General features: G+C 33.0%; 1 protein-coding gene across 2 annotated transcripts in view; it reads left to right on the top strand.

The window, feature by feature from the left end:
• LOC115880487 (LIM domain-containing protein jub) overlaps positions 1–19,485 on the top strand; it is a 43,753-nt gene extending 24,268 nt beyond the window's left edge. For both annotated transcript variants that reach the window (XM_030897693.1, XM_030897694.1), the window contains exons 4-6: positions 7,775–7,837; positions 7,893–8,058; positions 17,742–19,485. In XM_030897693.1, the coding sequence (XP_030753553.1) occupies positions 7,775–7,837; positions 7,893–8,058; positions 17,742–17,977 (465 nt within the window). In that variant the 3' untranslated portion in view covers positions 17,978–19,485. The remainder of the gene's footprint in view (positions 1–7,774; positions 7,838–7,892; positions 8,059–17,741) is intronic.
• The last annotated feature ends 1,179 nt before the right edge of the window (positions 19,486–20,664 follow it).

Genomic DNA, 20,664 nt, shown 5'->3' on the forward strand with positions numbered 1-20,664 from the left:
AAGACTATATTAGGCAAATATCTTGTTTCCGCGATACGTCAGGCTTTAAATGTATTGTTTCCGTTTTCTTCTTACGAGAACTATTTAATCTGACGGCATATCCGTCAATGTTTGCAACCCTAGATAAACTACTGTGTTGCTATAATTAACCATGTTGCAACCTGTTTTATTTGTACCATGCGTTGATGTCTTGATGCGTGATGAGTTGTCTTGTAAATCAAAATTGCTATAATTTTATATGTAAAATTTGTAAAATCATTGATAATCGTGATTTCAAAGCCAATTTGGGCTCATTTTTTTCGATCGTGTATTTGAAGGCGGTAGAATTTTTAACGAGTTCAGTTTAATTTGCTAGTCATGGTCCAACCGTCCTTCAGTAGTCATTTTACCTGATATTACATAGGGACATAGGATAGAATGACCTTTATTGCTAATATGCAGATTATATACCGATTTGGTCATCGAAACTGTGCGGTCTGGATTTTAACATGTAAGACAGTGATGTACACAGCTCAATGGAAAACCAAATATATTAAAAAGAGATAAAAATTTGGTCGACACATTTCTTTTTGTAGGTCTTCCTCTTTTCCTTCTGCTTTGGGGACGATACTCCATTGCCCTTTTTGGCCATCTTTCCCCTCCCATTCTTTTTACGTGCTCATACCATAGTAGCTGTCTCGATTCGATGTTGTCGGTGCTGGTATATATTCGCCTTGTTCTTTGCCTGATCTCCTCATTTCTAATGTGTTCCATCCTTGACATGCGACATGCTCTTCTGAGAAAGTCCATCTCCACTGACTCGACCATCTTTCTTTTGCTGTAAATTGCCAGCATTCGGCACCGTATGTTAAAATTGGATCTACGATTGCTTTGTAAATCCTTATCTTTGTTTGGATGGATGTTTTATTTGACCACAGGAGAGGGTTTAAAAGACCGATTACTTTCTTACCTTGTTGAACTCTACTATGTATATATTTCTTGGAGTTCCCTTCTTCAGATATAATACTTCCTAAATATTTATATTCGCTACATCTTTTAATTTCATGTATGTGTAGTTCAGGATCTTCAGTTTGTTCTTCTCCTACTTTCAGGTATTCGGTTTTTATGAGGTTGGTATTGAGTCCCCATCTGTCGTATTCTTCCTCAAGTTTCCTCAACATATAGTCGGCATCCTCCTCACAACCTGCAACAATAACTTGGTCGTCTGCAAAGAACAAGGTCGATAGACAGTGGTTGTCAATCTTTATTCCCATAGCTCTACTCTTCCTTCTCCAGTTTTTCAATGCCTCCTGGATATATATTTTAAATAAGGTAGGTGATAAACTGCACCCCTGTCTAAGTCCTTTAGATGTCAGGAAGGATTCCGATAGGAACTTCCCCTGTCTGATCATACTTTTTGGATTTTTGTACATATTCCAGATTGCATTGATATATGTTTTACTCACATTTGCTTCAACCAAGATTTCAAATAATTTCTTCAAAGGCACCGAGAAAGCCTATGACAGCTTTCTCTAAATCTATAAATACCAGATGCGTGTCCAAATTTCGAGCTCTCCTTTTTTCAATTATTTGTTGTAACACAAATATGTTGTCTGTACAAGAACGCCCAGCGCGGAAACCACCTTGTTCTTCTATTTCTTCAAAGCTCTCTTCTACTCTCTCTTAATATCCTGCCATACAACCTTCCCATTGAGCTTGTCAAACTAATGCCTCTGTAGTTGCTACATCTTTTTTTGTCTCCTTTTTTAAAGATAGAGCTGATGTACGCCAGGTTCCAGTCTTCAGGAATGTTTTCGTTTTTTATCAGGCATCTGTTGAAGATATCAGCTAGTATTTCCAATAATATATCGGGTCCCTGCTTTATTAGCTCAATGAAAATGTTTCCCGGCCCCGCAGCTTTTCCATTTTTTGAGTTCTTCAATGCTTTCTTTATCTCGTTTACACTTATTTCATTTACATCTATATCTTTTGCGTTTTTCAAATCTGGCACTTCTAGTTTGAATTCTGTCCTGTTTTCTGTCAGTAACTGTTTGTAATGGTCTTCCCACTTTTCCATTCTTATAAGTTCTAGTTTACTGTTTTGCTTTTCGTCTCTTCTAAGGTTCCTTATTGTCTTCCATGCTTCTGACACTCTTGTACCTCCCATATATCTTTCGACTCTCTCACATTTGGTTTCCCACATTTTGTTTTTGCTTTTAGCTATTTCGCGTTTAACCATTCTATTTAATCTTGCATATTCTTCTCTGTCGTGGTCGCTGTGGGTATTAAGCCATTCCTACTAGTTACTATCAAAAATTTCCTTGTTCCATCTCATGATTCCGCTAATACTAAAATCGACGCATCGTAACCTTTAAACGTAAATATATGATACTGTATCCATTAGGATAAAAAAAGTACCACTAGTAGTACCCTTTAGTCTAATGGAAAGTACCCTTTTAGGACTGTTACGGATTTTTACACTATCGCCATTGGCTTTGGCTTTAAAATGTGTGTAAGAGTACCAAATTTCAGGAAAAACGGTTTACCAATGTTCTTAAAAATTAACAAAATATGTAATTTTTATTTGGTTTGCGTTGGTATAATCGAATAACTCAAGCGTATCTGATGTTTGTGTCAACAAATAATTATTATAAGTGATCTATTTTTACTATTAATATTAGGGATATAAGTCAGAATTCAGAATCATTTGATAATATTAAATTATTTGTGACAGAATATATTTTGTTGATGCTCGTTGCTATATTCGTTTAGTGCATTGAAAATAGATTATTTTTGAATAAAATAGTCTTGTTTTTCAGTTACATTTTTGAGTTTCTTAATTTTTATTTATTGTTTTGTAGTTCTTTTTTCTTTAAAAATATTTAGAATTTTTTTATAATTCTCTTTCACCCTCAAGAACAGTTAACCTAATAGGACTGCTCATTCAGCCAAAAGTGTCCGCCAGGTGCATGCGAAAACTACTCGCTTTGTGACGTCATTGTAGCCCTTGTCATTGCTATTAGTCCTTATCCGGCAACCAATAATACACACACGTGCATTATTGGTTACCGAATGCAAAACGTTCATTATTTAGTTTATTTATTTAAACACCTTATATGTATGCAGTATAGAAAATTAACTGTATAAATCGTATTAAATACTCGGATAATGCATTTTTAAGAACAGCAGTTCCCAGCATCACCTTTTGCAAGAATTCTTTTTAGAGTACTTCCATATTTTGCTTTAAAATAATTAATAAACAAAATCGTGGGCACTTAGTATGCACTTTGTCACAATCCACAACACAAAATGAACGTATTTATACACTCTATAGCTCTAAAAACTTTAAAGACGCCTTTTCACATTTAAAATTGACAAAATAATTAACTCAAAATTTCTCAGCTGTTATTTTTATAAGTTTACCATAGGCAACTAATAATACACACTATCATGACAAGGCCACGAAGGCTTTGACAAGGGCTACAATGACGTCACAACTGTCAGCTGAAGCGCGGGAAGAGGCGAACGTACGTCTTATGAGGATGAGCAATCCTATTAGTTTACCGTTCTTGTTTCACCCTGGGGATGAGTGCCACTCCTTTTCGGGGGTGAAAAATAGATCACCCATTTTAGTTACAAAAACCAATAAAGGGATGAATTTTAAGCAAAAAAATGTTCTATAACATTTTTTCAGAAAATTAATATTTTTCGAGTTATTTAGGATTGAAAATCTTCATCTAAAAACTGCATATTTTTCTGCAATTTTTTATAAATAACTCATATAAAGCAAAAGTGAAGCTTTTGGAATAACGAATCGATTAATTTTTTGTTGTTTACCATAGATGTAGTAATAGCCGAGTTATCACTCTGTAAACTTGATTCTTTATTTTTCGAAAACTAAATTGCAACCTTTTACAGTGAAAAAATGGCGAAAGAACACATTTTTCGAAGATAATGAATATGACCGTTTTTAAAGTGCTTGATGAAAAGACCTTTTAAATGTCTTTTTTTTAAAGGTCTTTTCAAGTTCGTAGCTCAAAAACTCGCGAAGTTATGATAAAAATAAAATGGTTACCTCATTTTTTCGGAAAAAAATTAACAAAGTCTATGACTAAAATCATAAAAATAAAAACTATCAATTTGTAGGAAATTACACGAGCTAAAAATTAACCTCTATAGTTGAACAGTCTTGAACTCTTCATTTTCACGAGATTTTTGCGTTTTAAGGGCTCAAAGAAGGTTAGGTTAGGTCCTTACATGTAAGTCAAACTAAAAAAACGTAATATCTACGAAATAACGAGATTACAGAAAAATTAAAAGGGAGCAAAAATATTGCAAAAAAAGACCTTCAATTTTCCTCTGTTGCATTTTTTACGTATCTTGCTTAGTTTTTGAGATATGTCAAAAAATTTTTTTAAAAAACAAAAAAAATTTTTATTTCATTATTTTCAACTTTTTTCCAAATTTGGGCATTCTAAATCGCTCGAACTTGGAGTCAATTTCCAGTATCTAAATATAGCCAAATGTACGTGTATTACGCTTAGTTTTTGTTTTTATGATTTTAGTCATTGATTTTGTGGTTAATTTTTTTCCGAAATAATGAGGTGACCACATTATTTTTATCATAACTCCGCGAGTTTTTAAGCTACGAACTTTTTTAAGAAAGCATTTAAAAGGTCTTTTTAAACACTTTAAAAACGGTCATATTCATTTTCTTCGAAAAATGTGCTCTTTCGCCATTATTTTACGGTAAAATGTTGCAATTTAGTTTTCGAAAAATAAAAAATCAAGTTTACATAATGATAACTCGGCTATTATTACACCTATGGTAATCATCAAAAAATGGAACGTTTAGTTATTCCGAATACTTCATTTTTGCTTTATATGAGTTTTGCGATAAAACGCAAGGTTTTCGAGTTACTTATAAAAATTGGCAAAAAATATGCAGTTTTTAGATGAAAAATCAACATTTTCAATCTTAAATAACTAGGAAAATATTAATTTTCTGAAAAAATGTTATAGAACATTTTTTGCTTAGAATTCATCCCTTTATTGATTTTTGTAATTAAAATGGGTGACTTCTTTTTCACCCCCGAGAAGGGGTGGTACTCATCCCCAGGGTGAAAGCACACATCGCTACTATCTAACTTTTTTTTCTTACATATATCTCTATTGACTGTTACAATTTACGTCACTCGGTGCAGGTGTTCAGAATTCGGACCCTAAAACCACAGAATATCCTAGCTACGCAACAGAAAAATACTCGAAATGAAAGAGCTAAAATTGCACAAATAAAATACTAGATGGCGCGACAATATCATAATCAGAATATAATTGGAAATTTTCAACTTTCGGTTTTGGATCGACGTAGATCGACGGCACGTGGACGGCCTTGAAGCTCGGCAAAATATGCACAGTTGCCAGATTCAAACAGACTTTAATTGGCATCCCATTCTTTTTCTGGTGTAAATAATTTCTTTCTATTCTTCGTTTCTTGTCAGATACACTTATATTAATTATTCGTTTGGCTTTTAAAATTAGAATAAATTACCTAATAAAAATAAAAAAATAAATTAGAAAACATATGCTCTCAAAATACATTTTTAATATACACTACTTTTTTATGTTAACTAAGAAAATAACTTTAAATTACCTTTAAAATTAATAATATACAGGGCGATTGATAGTGATATTTATTAATGCTGAAACGTTAGTAATGAAATATACGTTTAATAATAATGGAAATGATTTATTAAAATGCAGTACAAAAAATGTTAATTGACTAAAAAAATACTATAATAACAATTTTTTTCTGTTTGCCATGTTATTTATATAGACCTAGGTAGATTTTAAAAAGTGACACAGGTACAATTATTAATATATTAGTTCGGCATACTAGTTGCTGTCACGACATCCTACAATAAATTAAAATTCGTAAAATAAATTAAAACTATTAATTAAACAAATCTTTATAAAGAAACACAAGTATATCAAATTTGGGTCCAATCGAACGCCAGGAAATGGTATCATAATATGGTACCACATTATGGTACCCCTTGATATGCTTCATGGTACCATAATATTGCAATGTCATCAAAAATACGCAAGTATAATCAAATATGAGCCCAATCGAACGTCAGGAAGTGGTAGCGTAATATGGTACTATATTAAGGTACCACTTTATATATGCATCATAGTAGATGCATCATAGTACCAACATATTACAATGTCACCGAAGATACTTACTATACCAAGTTAAGCCCCCAATCGAACGCCAGGAAATGGTATCGTATATGGTACTATTATGGTACCTCTTGATATGCTTCATGGTACCATAATATTGCAATGTCATCAAAAATATGTATCTTTTATATCAAATATGAGCCCAATAAATAAGCGTCAGGAAGTGGTATCATAATATGGTACTATAGAAGGTACCAATTTATATGCTCCATGGTGTCATCATATTACGATGTTACCGAAAATACGTAGTATATAAAGTTTAAGCTCAATCGAAAGCCAGAAAATGGTATCGTAATATGGTACTACATTATGGTACCCATTGATATGCTTCATGGTACCATAATATTGTAATTTCATCAAAAATACGCAAGTATAGTCAAATATGAGCCCAATCGAACGTCAGGAAGTGGTACCGTAATATGATACTATAGATATAATATATATATAAGAAGATACTTACTATACCAAGTATAAGTCCAATCGCACGCCAGGAAATGGTATCGTATATGGTACTATTATGGTACCTCTTGATATGCTTCATGGTACCATAACATTACAATGTCAATGAAGATACGTAATATACCAAGTTTAAGCCCAATCGAACGTCATGTATCGTAATATGGTACTATATTATTACGGTATCACTTGATATGCTTCATGGTACCATAATATTGCAATGTCATGAAAAATACGCAAGTATATATCAAATACCGTATGATACCAAAAAAAACGGCGTCCAGTTAGTTGGGAGAAGACGATCGATGACATTTCCCATATAAATTTACACATAAAATGGCAGCGATTTTCATTTCATAGCCATCGCTAACGCCGTTTTTTGCTGATCATACGGTATGAACACAATCGAACGTCAGGAAGTGGTGTCAAATAGTAGAACAATACTTATTATATTGTCGCCGAATTACAATCAAAATTTAGGATTCAGTTAGAATCAAAGGTCAGGAAGTGATTTTAATTCAGCTCGTAAGATTTAACTCCACTAACATGGCAAGTTAAATACTTAAACGTTTGAAAAAAGAGCTCTAATCTATTTTAATAAGTTTAAATGATGTAGCAAATTTGAACGTAGGCTTTATCAGGAAGTATTACAATATAAATTACACAATGGCAACACTGCATAAAATTCTTTTAAATTTCCTTTGTAGAAAACTGTTTTCTTTTAAATTTATCGCCCTCTGTTATGTAGTAGTGAAACTACCGCATTAAAATATCTGATTTGGAGACAGGCTTTAAAAGCTTTAAAAGCCTGTCTCCTTTTGAGACCTACGATTTTTTACATGTAACGAGGCTTCTGTTGCGTAGCTAGATATTCTGTGCTAAAACCCTCGCTTACTGGCCTGTAACTATTTTAATCATTGTTGATCGGTCTGTACGTATTACAGCTGAATACTAAATAGTGTATTAATAGAATAAAATTTAATTATTTTTTCATCAAAAATTAAGGAAACGTTACAGATAATATTAATAAATATTTTATAACTGAAAAGTTAAGCCTCATTAAATAAAGTGTTTAATTAGATATTTAATTTTTCAGTATTCAGGATTTCAACAAACCGCAGAAAAATGTGCAATTTGTGGTCATTTAATTATGGAAATGGTAATTAAATGAATTAAAGAAATACCTTCTTTAACTAATAATGTTATACTTTTAGATTTTACAAGCCATGGGTAAATCATATCATCCTGGATGTTTTCGATGTTGTATATGTAATGAATGCCTAGATGGTGTACCTTTTACAGTTGACGTTGATAATAAAATTTATTGTGTTAATGACTATCATAGAATGTTTGCTCCGAAATGCTCCTCATGTGGAAAAGGTTTGTAAATTTATTATATCTAGTGTGTATTATTATTATATCGGTTTTGTAACCGATATGTGAAATCAAATACCGGTTTTTCGATTAATCGGTTAATCAATAAACGCAGTTTTATCTGAAATATACTTTATAAATCTACTATTATTTCAGAAAATATAGACAATCTAATCTACTATTTCAGAAAATATGTATATCTACCGGGTGCGTCTTAAAAGTGGCATACCCCTATAACTTTTTTAGGATTGATTGACGTATTCAATTGCTTTTGGTCAATTCCTGTTTCACCGGAAATGACTACAACTTTTGATTTTTAAATGGCACACTCGGTATATTTCTACTTTATTCGATAGAAAATGACACTCTGAATCGAATGACATATCATATGTCAACTTTTGACTTTGTATTTTAAATTTCAATTTAGAGCGCCATGGCTGTATTAAAAACACTAATTTTTAATCAAGGGGCCTTGGAAAAATAGATTTTATCGTCTAATGTGTTAGTGTATTGTCTTGGCCGATTAAAAAATGCCGAAATCATATCTTAATCATATTTTATAAATTTTAATCATATCTCAATTTTTTCAAATGGAGCGAGCGTGTCTCATTAGCATATTCGGAAAAAACATTTTTTTACGAATAATTGATACCACACACTTGGTATTTCAAGTCAAATTATCGTTATGAACCGCATGTTACAATTTCAAATAAACCATATACGAAAATATCAAAAGTTGACATATGATATGTCATTCTATTCAGAGTGTCATTTTCTATCGAATAAAGTAAAAAAAATACCGAGGGTGCCATTTAAAAATCAAAAGTTCTAGTCATTTCCAGTGACACCGGAAGTGACCGAAAACAATTGAATATGTCAATCAGTATCTAATTTATGTCATATACTAACATACTAAATCTCGTTGTTTTATCTGAAAAAATAAAAAAGTTATAGGGGGTGAGCCACTTTGGACACGCACCCGGTATAATAACCGAGTATACAAACAGAAAAAAATTGTAAAACAACCTAAGCCCACGGCCACACAGAAAGCGTTTTTTGCTTTTTTAGCGTGAAGCGCCGTTTGCGTCTAAAACAAAATAACAGGATTATATAGGAGTGGCCCCAACAAAAGCGTTTAGGGTTCGACGTGTCTCGCAAAAAACGCAAATTAAAACAAATCAATCTCTGTAGAGTAAACGCCACGAATGTTTGGGAGTGATTCATCGCTTGATGAAGTTAGAATCGACACGCGCGCTATCATTTTTACATTAAAAAGGTTAATTTTTACCGCAGACGTAGGTTTTTAGAGGTCTAACCATCTGCCGGTCTAATCATCTGCCTGCGCTCCTCCTACTTATTCTAAAATGTTAGCGTGAGTGACAAAGACGATACTATATCGCGTTTCTTTGATTGATTCGTTTTTGTGCGTCAGTCCATTGGTGTGCTTGCAGTGCGACCAATGGGGCATTCCATTTTATTTTTATAACCAAATATATGTTTTGACAAGACTTTGACAGTTAAAACAACAAATTACAACAGATTATACAGGGTGTCTCAGATTTTAATCGGGAAATTTTAATAGACGATAGAACTTGCAAAAATAAATCAAAAAGTTCATATCAACTTGTAAGATTTAAAGCTTCCTTTTCGAGATACAGGGTGTTAAAGTTACTTAAAAAAGAAAAAAAAATTAAGATATTTGAAAAACTATTTAATCGATTTTGATATAACTTGACCCGTTTATATTACTTACTATGGGACTTAATTTGATGTAATTAGATTTAAGTTTAATGGCCAGGGGCGGCAGTGGGGCATCACTGTCAAATTATTTTAAAGGAAAAAATAGGCACGCCACTGCTTTTTTAGAAGTTTAATATTATTTTTGGATTTAGCAATTAAAAATATTATTTTTTTGTCTCCTGACTTTTTTGTCCATCTTGCTTACTTCTTGCGAAAAAAATTAAATTCTAATTGGTAATTAATATTATAATTAGTATTCTAATGGTACCCTGTATCTCGAAAAGGAAGCTTTAAATCTTACAAGTTGATATGAACTGTTTGTTTTATTTTTGCAAGTTCTATCATCTATTAAATTTTCTCGATTAAAATCTGAGACACCCTGTATATTGATTATTATATGACTTGAAAGACCACGGCACTGGAATTAAGTTTTATGTAACCTTGAACCTTTGAATAAGAAGACTAAGGAAGGAGCATATCAAAAATCTTAGGTACACCGCGATGGGCCTCAAATATGGCCGACTTAAATTCCGGTTTATCAGTGTCGTTCTAATTTTATATAAAAAATGTTAAACTATGATGTAGGGTAGACGTGGGGTAGACTCAATAATTTGTTGTTTTATTTTACGTTGTGAATAAATGTTGGTAGTTATTAAAATTGTTATAAAAATATATAATTCTAATAAAAATAGATAAGTTATAATAAGTATTTATTAACAAAAACATCCGATACGCTACTGAAGCAGGTAAGTCAAATTAACGTATCTAAATTCTTTGACATCTAATCTTTGACAAGTAATAAATAAAAGCTAAAATGCAAGAAAAATATATATAATTTAGTTAATTTAAGTGAATTTCATAAATGATCGGTTTACTACACGTATGTATATTATATAGTCACTTACTAGCGAAAAGTTGTTCCATTATTTCACTCATTTTTTTACCGAAATCTACCGCACGCTACACAACCAACTATTTTAGAGACTTTATCGATAAATCGCGATAGTGTCGCTGTTAATTTAAGTTCTGCCACAATTTCCATCTAGATTTACTACCTTTATACAACTATCAGTAGTAGAATAAATAATAAATAACATAAAATAAGCTCCGTAAAGACTGACAAATCCACAAAATTTCAAATCAAATTCAAATGTGTCAAATGAATCGTCAAACAGAACTGTCAAGGATCCCCACCCTAGAGAGCTTTTATGGTGGCTTTTCCGCCCACCATGCATGAATATATGGATAGCATTATACTCCTTCCTTAGTCTTCTTATTCAAAGCCTTGAACAGATTATTTCACATGGTAGCGACCGATGAATCACTCCCAAACATTCGTGGCGTTTACTTTAGCGTCTTTAGCGTTTTCTATGAGACCCCGTCATAGGCGGACGTAATATTTAATAATATAATAACAACAAATTAAATAGTATCCATTTTTTTTTCATTTTAGAGTATTAGGTATCTAAAAATACTTTTATAGAGAACATATACTGTTTAAGAAGATTCTATTAAATTCAAAAATTTGAAGGAGATGTTTAGAAAAGTGTAGTTTGAAATGTTGAAACAGTAATAAATTAAAGGAATATTTTTTTACGCGTAAAAAATTGTTTTTTATGCGTAAAATGGTTTTTTTACGCGTAACAAATAGTTCTTTACGCGTAACAAATAGTTTTTTACGGGTAACAAAAAATAGTTTTATACGTGTAAAAAATAGTTTTCTAGATACAAAAAATAGATTTTTATGCTTAAATTTTTGTTTACCGGTAGCGAGTAGTCTTGCGACTAAAAAAATAGTTTATGTCCTTACCTCAGCGTCACGACTAGCCTTTCTTCTGGCAAAATGACTTCTCTATAGTTTAACTTATTTTTCTGTATTCTGTCTTTAATTTTATTCAGTATTAAATCAAACGTTTCCACAGTCATTCTGCAGTATTCATAAAACTTGCGAGAGTGCTGACATAATTTGTTAAAAAGCGTTTGATATTCGCCGTTTGTTTCTCTTTCTTCATTTATTTCATGTACCTACAGTATTGGCCATAAGTGGATGAACTTTGTTAATATAATGGGTTTTTCCTAATATGTTTAAAATTAAAATTTGAGCTATATTTACTTGAAGTCTAGTGTCTTTTAAAATGTGCTTTAATAAGGTAGCAGAAAATTTAAATTGAAAAAACTATTGGACAAAAGTAGATGAACAAAATATATATTTAATAAAAAAAAATCTTATGTTAACAAAAACTGAAAAATTAACTTCTAATTTACTAGTACTTAGTGTAATAACCCTTATTCTTAATTACTTTCAGACATCGCTTAGGCATGGATCCCAGAAGATTTTCAATTATAGAAAAATCGATATTTTTCCAAGACTCTTCCAAAGTTGCAAATAATTCTTGCTTATTTTTGTAGAATTTGGTCCTAATGTGTTGATCCAAAATTTCCCATAAATTTTCTATTGGATTCAGGTCTGGGGATTGCGATGGCCATTTGAGAACAGTCACCATTTCATCTTCCAAAAACCTTTTAACCAATTGTGAGGCATGTTTCGGGTCGTTATCATGTTGGAAGTAGTGTACAACTGGCATTTTTTCTCCAAATAAGGCACTAAAAGGTTTTGTAAAAAATGTCTTTGTAGCCAAACCGATCCATTATGCCCTCAATTTTATGGAGAGGCCCCATCCCATACCCAGAAAACACCCCCATACCATGATTGAGCCCCACCATGTTTTTTACAGTGCGTGTCGGGTGTACTTTGGTAGCAATCGTGTGTTGGGAGGTCTTCTTACATGTTGAATTCCATCTGATGACACCAAATTAAACTTTGATTCATCAGTAAAACAAACTTTTTTCCATTGTGCCACAGTCCAGTTTTGATATTCCTTGGCAAATGCTAATCGGGCCTTCAAAGTTTTTTTGATAGCAGTGGTTTCTTGGCGGGTCTTCGGGAAAACAACTTCTGGTCAACTAATTTACGTCGGATCGTCCTGGTACTCACTGGTGGATAGCCCATTTCTTCAAGTTTTGCTTTTATCTTCGTTGACGGCAAAAATGGATCTTGTGAAGAAATTCGTTTTATGGCTTTTATCATATTGGGACCAACTTTTTAGGTCGTCCTGGTTTTCTTTTTATAGAGACATCATCTCTCTCATTATATCTCTTTAAATTATAATGTACCGCTGATTTTCCAAGGCGTAATTGCTTAGCGATTTCCGATTGCTTCAAACCATCCTTAAAAGCATTCACTACTCGCAACTTAAGATCTGCAGGCAAGTTAATTCCACGTGGCATGATATATGACAAGAGCTCAAATGTTTTTAAATCGCAATTGTTCGTAAAAGCAGAACAAATGAAACTAACGATTTTTAAAAATATTTGGTTCATCTACTTTTGTCCAAGACAAAAAAGCAATATTTGCCAATTCTTATCTATAAATGATAAGACTAACAGAAGAATTTATATTTGTTTGTAGTATTTTGGTGAGAATGTATTAAACTTTTAACATACAAAGGTACATAAAATAATTTTGATATTTAACACCTCAAATCTGATTTTCTTCGCAATTATTGGTATTGGTTCATCCACTTTTGGCCAATACTGTAAGGAGAATCACCCATACTGTCGTCAAATTTAAGACTAATATTTTAAGATAATAACAGTCTCTTTGCGACGTTACTAATCGACATCTTGATAGAAACTGCAGACCTTCCGCGTCTTTTGCGTGTTTTTAATGGACACAAATGACAAAAAACGCTTCAAACGGTAACATCGCAAAAAACATTTGAGACGCAAAAAACGCAAAACGGTACAAACGCTTTCTGTGTGGCCGTGGGCTAATACTTTGTATTGCCTCCCCTGGCTGCGCTAACTGCCTGTCGATCTCCGTTTATAGTGTCAATGAGGATGCAATAATGTTTGCATCGCATTTTTTTACGAATAATTTGATACCACACACTTGGCATTTCGAGTCAAATTTTCGTTACGAACCGCAAGTTATAATTTGAAATAAACCATTTTTTTAAGCTAAAATGTCAAAAGTTGACATATGATATGTCATTCTATTCAGAGTGATATTTTCTATCGAATAACGTAAAAAAATATCGAGGGTGCCGGAAACCGGAAGTGATCGAAAACATTTGAACACGTAAATCAATCCTAATTTATGTCATATACTAACATAGCAAATCTTGTTTTTTTAACTGAAAAAATAAAAAAGTTATAGGGGTGAGCCACTTATGAGACGCGCCCGGTGTCTATCTGTTGCGTATCTGAGGGACAAAATTTTACGACCTACCTCGACAATGCTTTGAAATAAACTAAATTAAGCGATCGCGATCGCGCTTGGTTTAAAAAAAACCGTAAAACCGTATTTTTAAATACGAGTGATATTTCGCTCGAGCGATCACTCGATTATTGCAATCGCTTGAAACTCGAGTACTCGATTATTGAAATTAATCGGTTTTTCCCATCACTAGTTATGTCCACGGGTCAACAGTGACGAAAATTGATTTTGACAATTTTGCTATTATAGGGTAGCCAATTTAAACTTAAAATAAAGATAGTAAATTGGTTCCAAATTGCAACATACATTCCTGTTTTACAATTTCCTGTTAAATGTTTTCTTATGATATCAGTAATATACTTTTATTTGGACTTTAAATGGTTTTGCTTTATTCTTTTTTGCATAAATAGGAACTTAATATAAATTAAACCATGTACAGGATGGACCATTTTGGTTGTTTCTATAAGGTATCTAGGAAACCGTGAGAAATATTCAAATTTTGATACTGCAGTCTCGGGTTCTTTTTTTGAAAAAATTAAATTGGCGCAAACAGATCGTGGCTATCTTGATCGGTTTCGAAGCTACAGGGGGATTCTCAAATTTTGTACTTTTTGAAGATGTTCGATAGTTTGTTTATTTCAGCAGCAATGGAAAAATGAATTATACATTCTAAAGGCACTTTTCTGTGTAAAATGCAGTGGCGTAGTCAGACTTTTTTCGAAAAAAATATTTTTTTGGGATATTAACTATACTTATGTTTTTTTAAATAGAACCCCCTGTATATTTTTAAATTTTCTTATTCAGCTTGGCATGGGATTCTTGAAAATATATAACACTCTATATTTATTTTCACTATTAATCTCAACATTTCAAATTTTTCTTAAAATATCCACTTATTGTGTGACCAACGGATCTGTAGCTACGGGGTATCGGCAGGGGAACGCAGTTGTAAACAAAACACGCCCAATTTCATTCATAAAATAGGCATGGGCGTACGGTGTTATATGAAAATAATGTGTATCATAAATATAATACTCAGATTAATAATTTTTTTCAAAAAACTTTATGCTGTTTGAATCGTTACTGTTGAGTTAGCAGATAAACACTAAAAAGCTTTTATTAAAAACTCCCTTAAATATTTTGAATCATTTTATTATTGTGTTGTTAATATAATAGAAGAAATAATTACAGCTGGGGTTGGAACCTTTGGTGTTACACAGCAAAATAAAACAGTACAATACACCAAAACACTTTTAATTTTACACTGGACGCACGTTTTGCTAACTATGTCTGCCTATCAGCAGATGATCAAGACTGAGTCTTGAGGTATATTTATTTATATATCTATACTAACTATATTTTTTTCTATAATACGTAATTTTAGATATAACTATTTCCAGCAAAAAAAAATCTTGAAAATAGTTAACTTTGGAAGCGCAAACAAAACATAATTTTACTCACCAGTAGATCCAATATTGCCTATTACACCAGATATGGTATCGCTCCGCCAGCAGTTTTTAAAGGTTAGGTCATTGTCTACCCATATGTTTGATCCAAATAGATAATACTTGGCTATATTTTCGAATTTCGCGTATATATTTATATCTCTCTCTGCAATATAATGGGCCGCTCCATCATTAACCATTATCAAATTCCTGACCACTTCGAAAAAGTCGTCGAGCTTTTCGACAGCAGTCTCACGTGGTCGTTTCTTTCCAGAGCTGGATATCATTTTATCGGGGTTAGTTTTCAGCCTTTTTTTATCTTCCGTGTGAATTTTTTTATAGCCGATACGCTAACTCCGATATAAAGAAATATCCGCTCAAGTTTACGTCTAAGCGGCAACTTAAGCGAACTCTCTGTAGCTTCTTCATCGCAAACCCTATTATGAACACAAGGAAATAAACCAAATGAGATTTCATCCACGTTATTATTAACTTACCTATATAAATTAGCTATTATTTCTCTTGTCTGACTATGTAGCGTCTTACCCTTAACAAATTTATTCGTTTTAAAACACAAATATACGATCAAACTTGATATTAATAATTAAAAACTACGAACGAAAAACATTATAATAAGATAGATAGATAGATAGATAGATAGATAGATATTTCTTTATTTATTTCCAATGTTTACAATAAAAACACATAAAATAGCCCAAACAGGCATGGAAACATTGTCAAATAAGAATATTTCACACCAAAATAATATAATTACAGTTAAGATAATACTACAATTAAACTAAGATCTTAACTAAGTAAAATAAGCAAATACATAGAAGAAATAAAAAACGATAGAATTAATATATACAAACAACAAATATTACACATTAGATATCAGACTTATAAACACAGCTTTATCGGATCTGTAAAATTCTTCTAACGAATAAAAGGCTTTCTTTGCTAGAAAAGATTTTTAATGTGGCTTTTAACTTGTTTCTTGCCAAACCTCGAACACATTCGGGAAGGAAATTGTACATTTTTATTAATGAGAAATCAACATTTTTTTGTAGGTAGCTAAAATTATATTTATCTCCGACTAAATAGGAGGATAACAAAACAATAAAACACAACTTAACTATCAAATATACGAAAAATATAGGAATAAAGTTTAGGATAACCGGTATAAAATAATGAAATAAAGTAATAATGATCAAAAAAATGACACCGCCACTGGATATTTCAATAGTATTCAATATTCCTACTCTTTTCAGAAGAGACCGTGAAGTTGGGTGGCTAAAGCAAGCGAATAGGAAAGGCGTAAAAAGCCATGGCAACCGCGTGGTAACAAATCCTGTGACGTACGCTCTCGCCAATCATGTTCGATGAATAGGCGGCCATGCGCGGCGATGCCGGTTTGCCAATGATATCGTTGAAAAATCTTCAACTTCATATAACAAGCAGATTATACAGAATGAAAGAAAATAAGTTATTAAATAAAACATATCGAACAATATGAACTACGTTAAAATTCCTTAGTAATATACGTCAGAATATATGCTAAACACATTATATATAATAAAAATATATTAAATTTATAGTTCATGTCTGGCAATTTTGCAATTTTATAGATAAACGTGGCAATATCGATTTTTTTTCTCGCATTCCTTCCGTAGCTTCAGATCCGCTGGTCAAACAGTAGTAGGTAATAGGCCGCGCCGAGTAACAAAGTAAACGGTTGTCATGGTGATCGGGACATACCTTTGATGGATGCGTGACATTTCATTTCAACAAATTGAAGTGTGTGTATTTTAAATAATAAAGAAATGAGTAAATTTGAAAATTTAGAAAACTTCCGGTATTTCCGGAAGTGCCGCCATATTGAACATATTTTTAATCGATAGATCTCGTTGTGAAACCATGATGTGCAAAAAATTTCCGATCTAGATATTGTAGTTCTCTAGAAACTTCTAATGCCCGCCCAGCCTGGGACACCCTGTATATTATTTTTACAGTTTCAATAACTAATATGATATTTTGACTTAACATAAAACACTACCCTACTTTATATTTTAACAGGTTTTAAATAAAAACTGGTAAACCGGAATTTAAGCCAGCAATATTGAACCGGAGCAATATGTAGCGTTAATTTTGTTGATTTGCACCTTCCTTAGTATTTTTATTCAATGAGTATGTATATTATACATCATATTTGACGTTGCTTACAGGGATTACTCCAGTAGAAGGTACCGAAGAGACTGTTAGAGTAGTGTCAATGGATAAAGACTTCCATGTTGATTGTTATGTGTGTGAAGAATGTGGGATGCAACTAACGGATGAACCTGATAAGCGATGCTATCCCCTTGAAGGCCGATTATTATGCCGAACCTGTCACATTCAAAGACTACAACATACACCTCGTCATATGCACCCAGTAGCTGCTACTTATCAGTATGGTGCATAAATTATCATAACAGTTTAGAGCCAAGCAATTTATTTTTATATGTTTTTATTCTGTTGCCTTTATTTTTTTCATTAGTACTTAATTCTATGTACAGTAAGCTTGAGGTAATACTATACTAGAAAATTTAGTTAATAGGAATTCATTGAATAGCCAGTTATTACATATTGTCCATAAGTTAAGTATTTTCTAATAGCTATAGAGATTACGTACCTGAGACCTAATTCTAATTTACTGCATCGTGAAAATCCGATTTTGTTGGACGTCGAAATTGTATTTTTCTATTCCAATATACAGGGGCATCTATAGTTTCAATATGATTATAGAACAAAAATCTTAGGAATTTAGTTTAAATGTTGAACTATACTGTGCACTAGGACGTCTTTCAGGAAAATATGTTCATTTGTACAGGGAGTCATAAACAGATGAGTGGACAATTTTTTTAAACGCTATACCTTGTATATTATTGCATTTTGGCGTTCATTCTTGGATATTATATTAAATTTGTTTTCAAAGTGTGTTTAATTTGAAAAAAAAAACAAGAAAAAATACTTTAATAATTTTATTATTATTTATAACTTAAATTCAATAAATTATTCAATTAAAACAATAACAACTGTATTTTAACAATTATAACATTAAATTTTGAAAATCCCTGTACAATTTACAATTACAATATTTAAAAGAGAGTAAGTACAGACCAGCTGTAGTAAAAATCTAGTATTAATTTCGAAATATTTCTTGTATTTTATTTTTGTTTAAATCTTGTTATGTAAAGAATCAGGAAGGATTATGTAAAGTGATCACGAAGAAGTAAGGAACCCAAAAATACAATAATATAACGGGTGTTTCGTTAAAAAATCACTCTTGCCCACTCATGTTGTAATGAAACATCTTATACAAGTGAAACTGTTTTCCAGAGTTAAGAACTAATAACTAATAAACCCAGTATAGGTGTGCGTTTATACAAAATCCCCAAATTATTTATTATAATTTTTTTAAGTGCTATTGTAGACTAACTTTTACCCGCTACTGGTAATTAACACTATCCAGAAATTACAATGAAAGCCGATCAATACAGCAGCTGAAGTTTTATATGGGACATTCAATTTTAGAATCAAGACATTCAAATTAATTTGGTAAACAGGATATTACGAAAAAAAGGTTGAAAGCAGATCAATTAAAACTAATTTGTGCAACTTTCTCTTATACCAGTAGCGACTAGACGTTTAAACTATTGCAGGACCTGTATTTAGATTGTAAGTGGATACAACCTGAACGACGTCTGCGATAGCTTTGAAATGAAGATCGCTGGCATTTTATATGGGAAATCTCATCGATCTTCATTTCCAAGCCAACTGGACGCCTTTGTTTTCGATCATACGGTATTATGAGAATCAGGCCTCGGAATAATAATCAATTATACTTTGAGCAATATTTTCCTTTTAATATAAAAATATAGTGAGTATAAGAATCAATGACATTTCCTCAACAAATATAGATGTTTTAAATCACTAAATTGTTTTGTTTTAACGAATTAACAACTATAGCCTGACTGGCAATGGGATTTCATCATTAAAAAATGACAGAAGGAACAATATTTTATTTGTGAATAAAATATTGTTCCGTTGTGCACTTGGAATCACTTTCAGCTCCCGATTTAAATTATCAACGTCGGCTTCGGTGATATTTAAATATTGCACCTTAATGTAATTTTTGTAGTTCGAGAAATCAACGCTGATAATTCCAATCGCGAGCTGCAAGTGCAAGGAATTCAAGTGCACATGAGCCAGCTTCGAACAACACTAGGATGTGAACCTCGTAAAGATTACCTCAAAAGGACAGTAACGACAGTGCGACCTTAAAGATCTATTGTGTCCCCCTTCCTTCCATCATACGGTCTATAGAATTTAGAATAAGTGGGAGGGGGTTAATCTCTGCGACCTTAGAGATCTATTGTGTCCCCCTTTCTTGAGTTATAACTCATCATACAGTCCCAGGACTTCCTACGATGACCCGTGTCCCTCACAGTCGAAGAGCTACGACCCAGGCCGGGTAGATGAAACGGTAGCTTGTGTCGCCTGTTGGGTTTAGAGGTAGGAGGTAGGCTCCCGACCCTTGGAGGAGGTGGTAGCTTCTATGCCACTTGCGGAGGGTGGTCTCACACAAGTGTCAGCCATCTCTCCTGTAGTTCTCTTTGGGTTTGGCCCCTTGGAACTTTCATTGTTACTGTTCCCAGTGTCGCTAGGGGGTTTCCCCACAGCTTCACCGGTGATGTTTTTTATTACTATTATTACCAGATCTCATAGTGTTCCTATGAGTCGCTAGGGACAGTCGGTCCACTTCTACAGAGCCCCGCATGTAGAAGTAAGGGGTAAAATACAAGGGGGTGCCCCCCGGTGCCCCAAGGTTGAGGTTGTCCGTAGCCCCGCCCGGAATCGTTATATGTCTTGGTGCAATTCCCTGGCCATGACACTACAGCCAGGGACAAGACGATGAGTGAGATGCTTCTTAGACTAAGCCAAGTGCTAGAGGGGATTCCCCCCAGCACCTGACCCGGAGCTTCCCCACCAACGACAAGGTCTTGCATCTCCTAGGGGAAGATACGGTCTATAACCCATCATACATGTTGTAGGGGGGGCAGGGTATTTCCCATCCTACTCTGACAACAGATGTTCCTCCTCCGAGGG

This window comes from Sitophilus oryzae, unplaced genomic scaffold (assembly GCF_002938485.1).
Source record: "Sitophilus oryzae breed Bouriz unplaced genomic scaffold, Soryzae_2.0 scaffold_1625_pilon_pilon, whole genome shotgun sequence".
NCBI classification, from domain to species: domain Eukaryota; kingdom Metazoa; phylum Arthropoda; class Insecta; order Coleoptera; family Curculionidae; genus Sitophilus; species Sitophilus oryzae.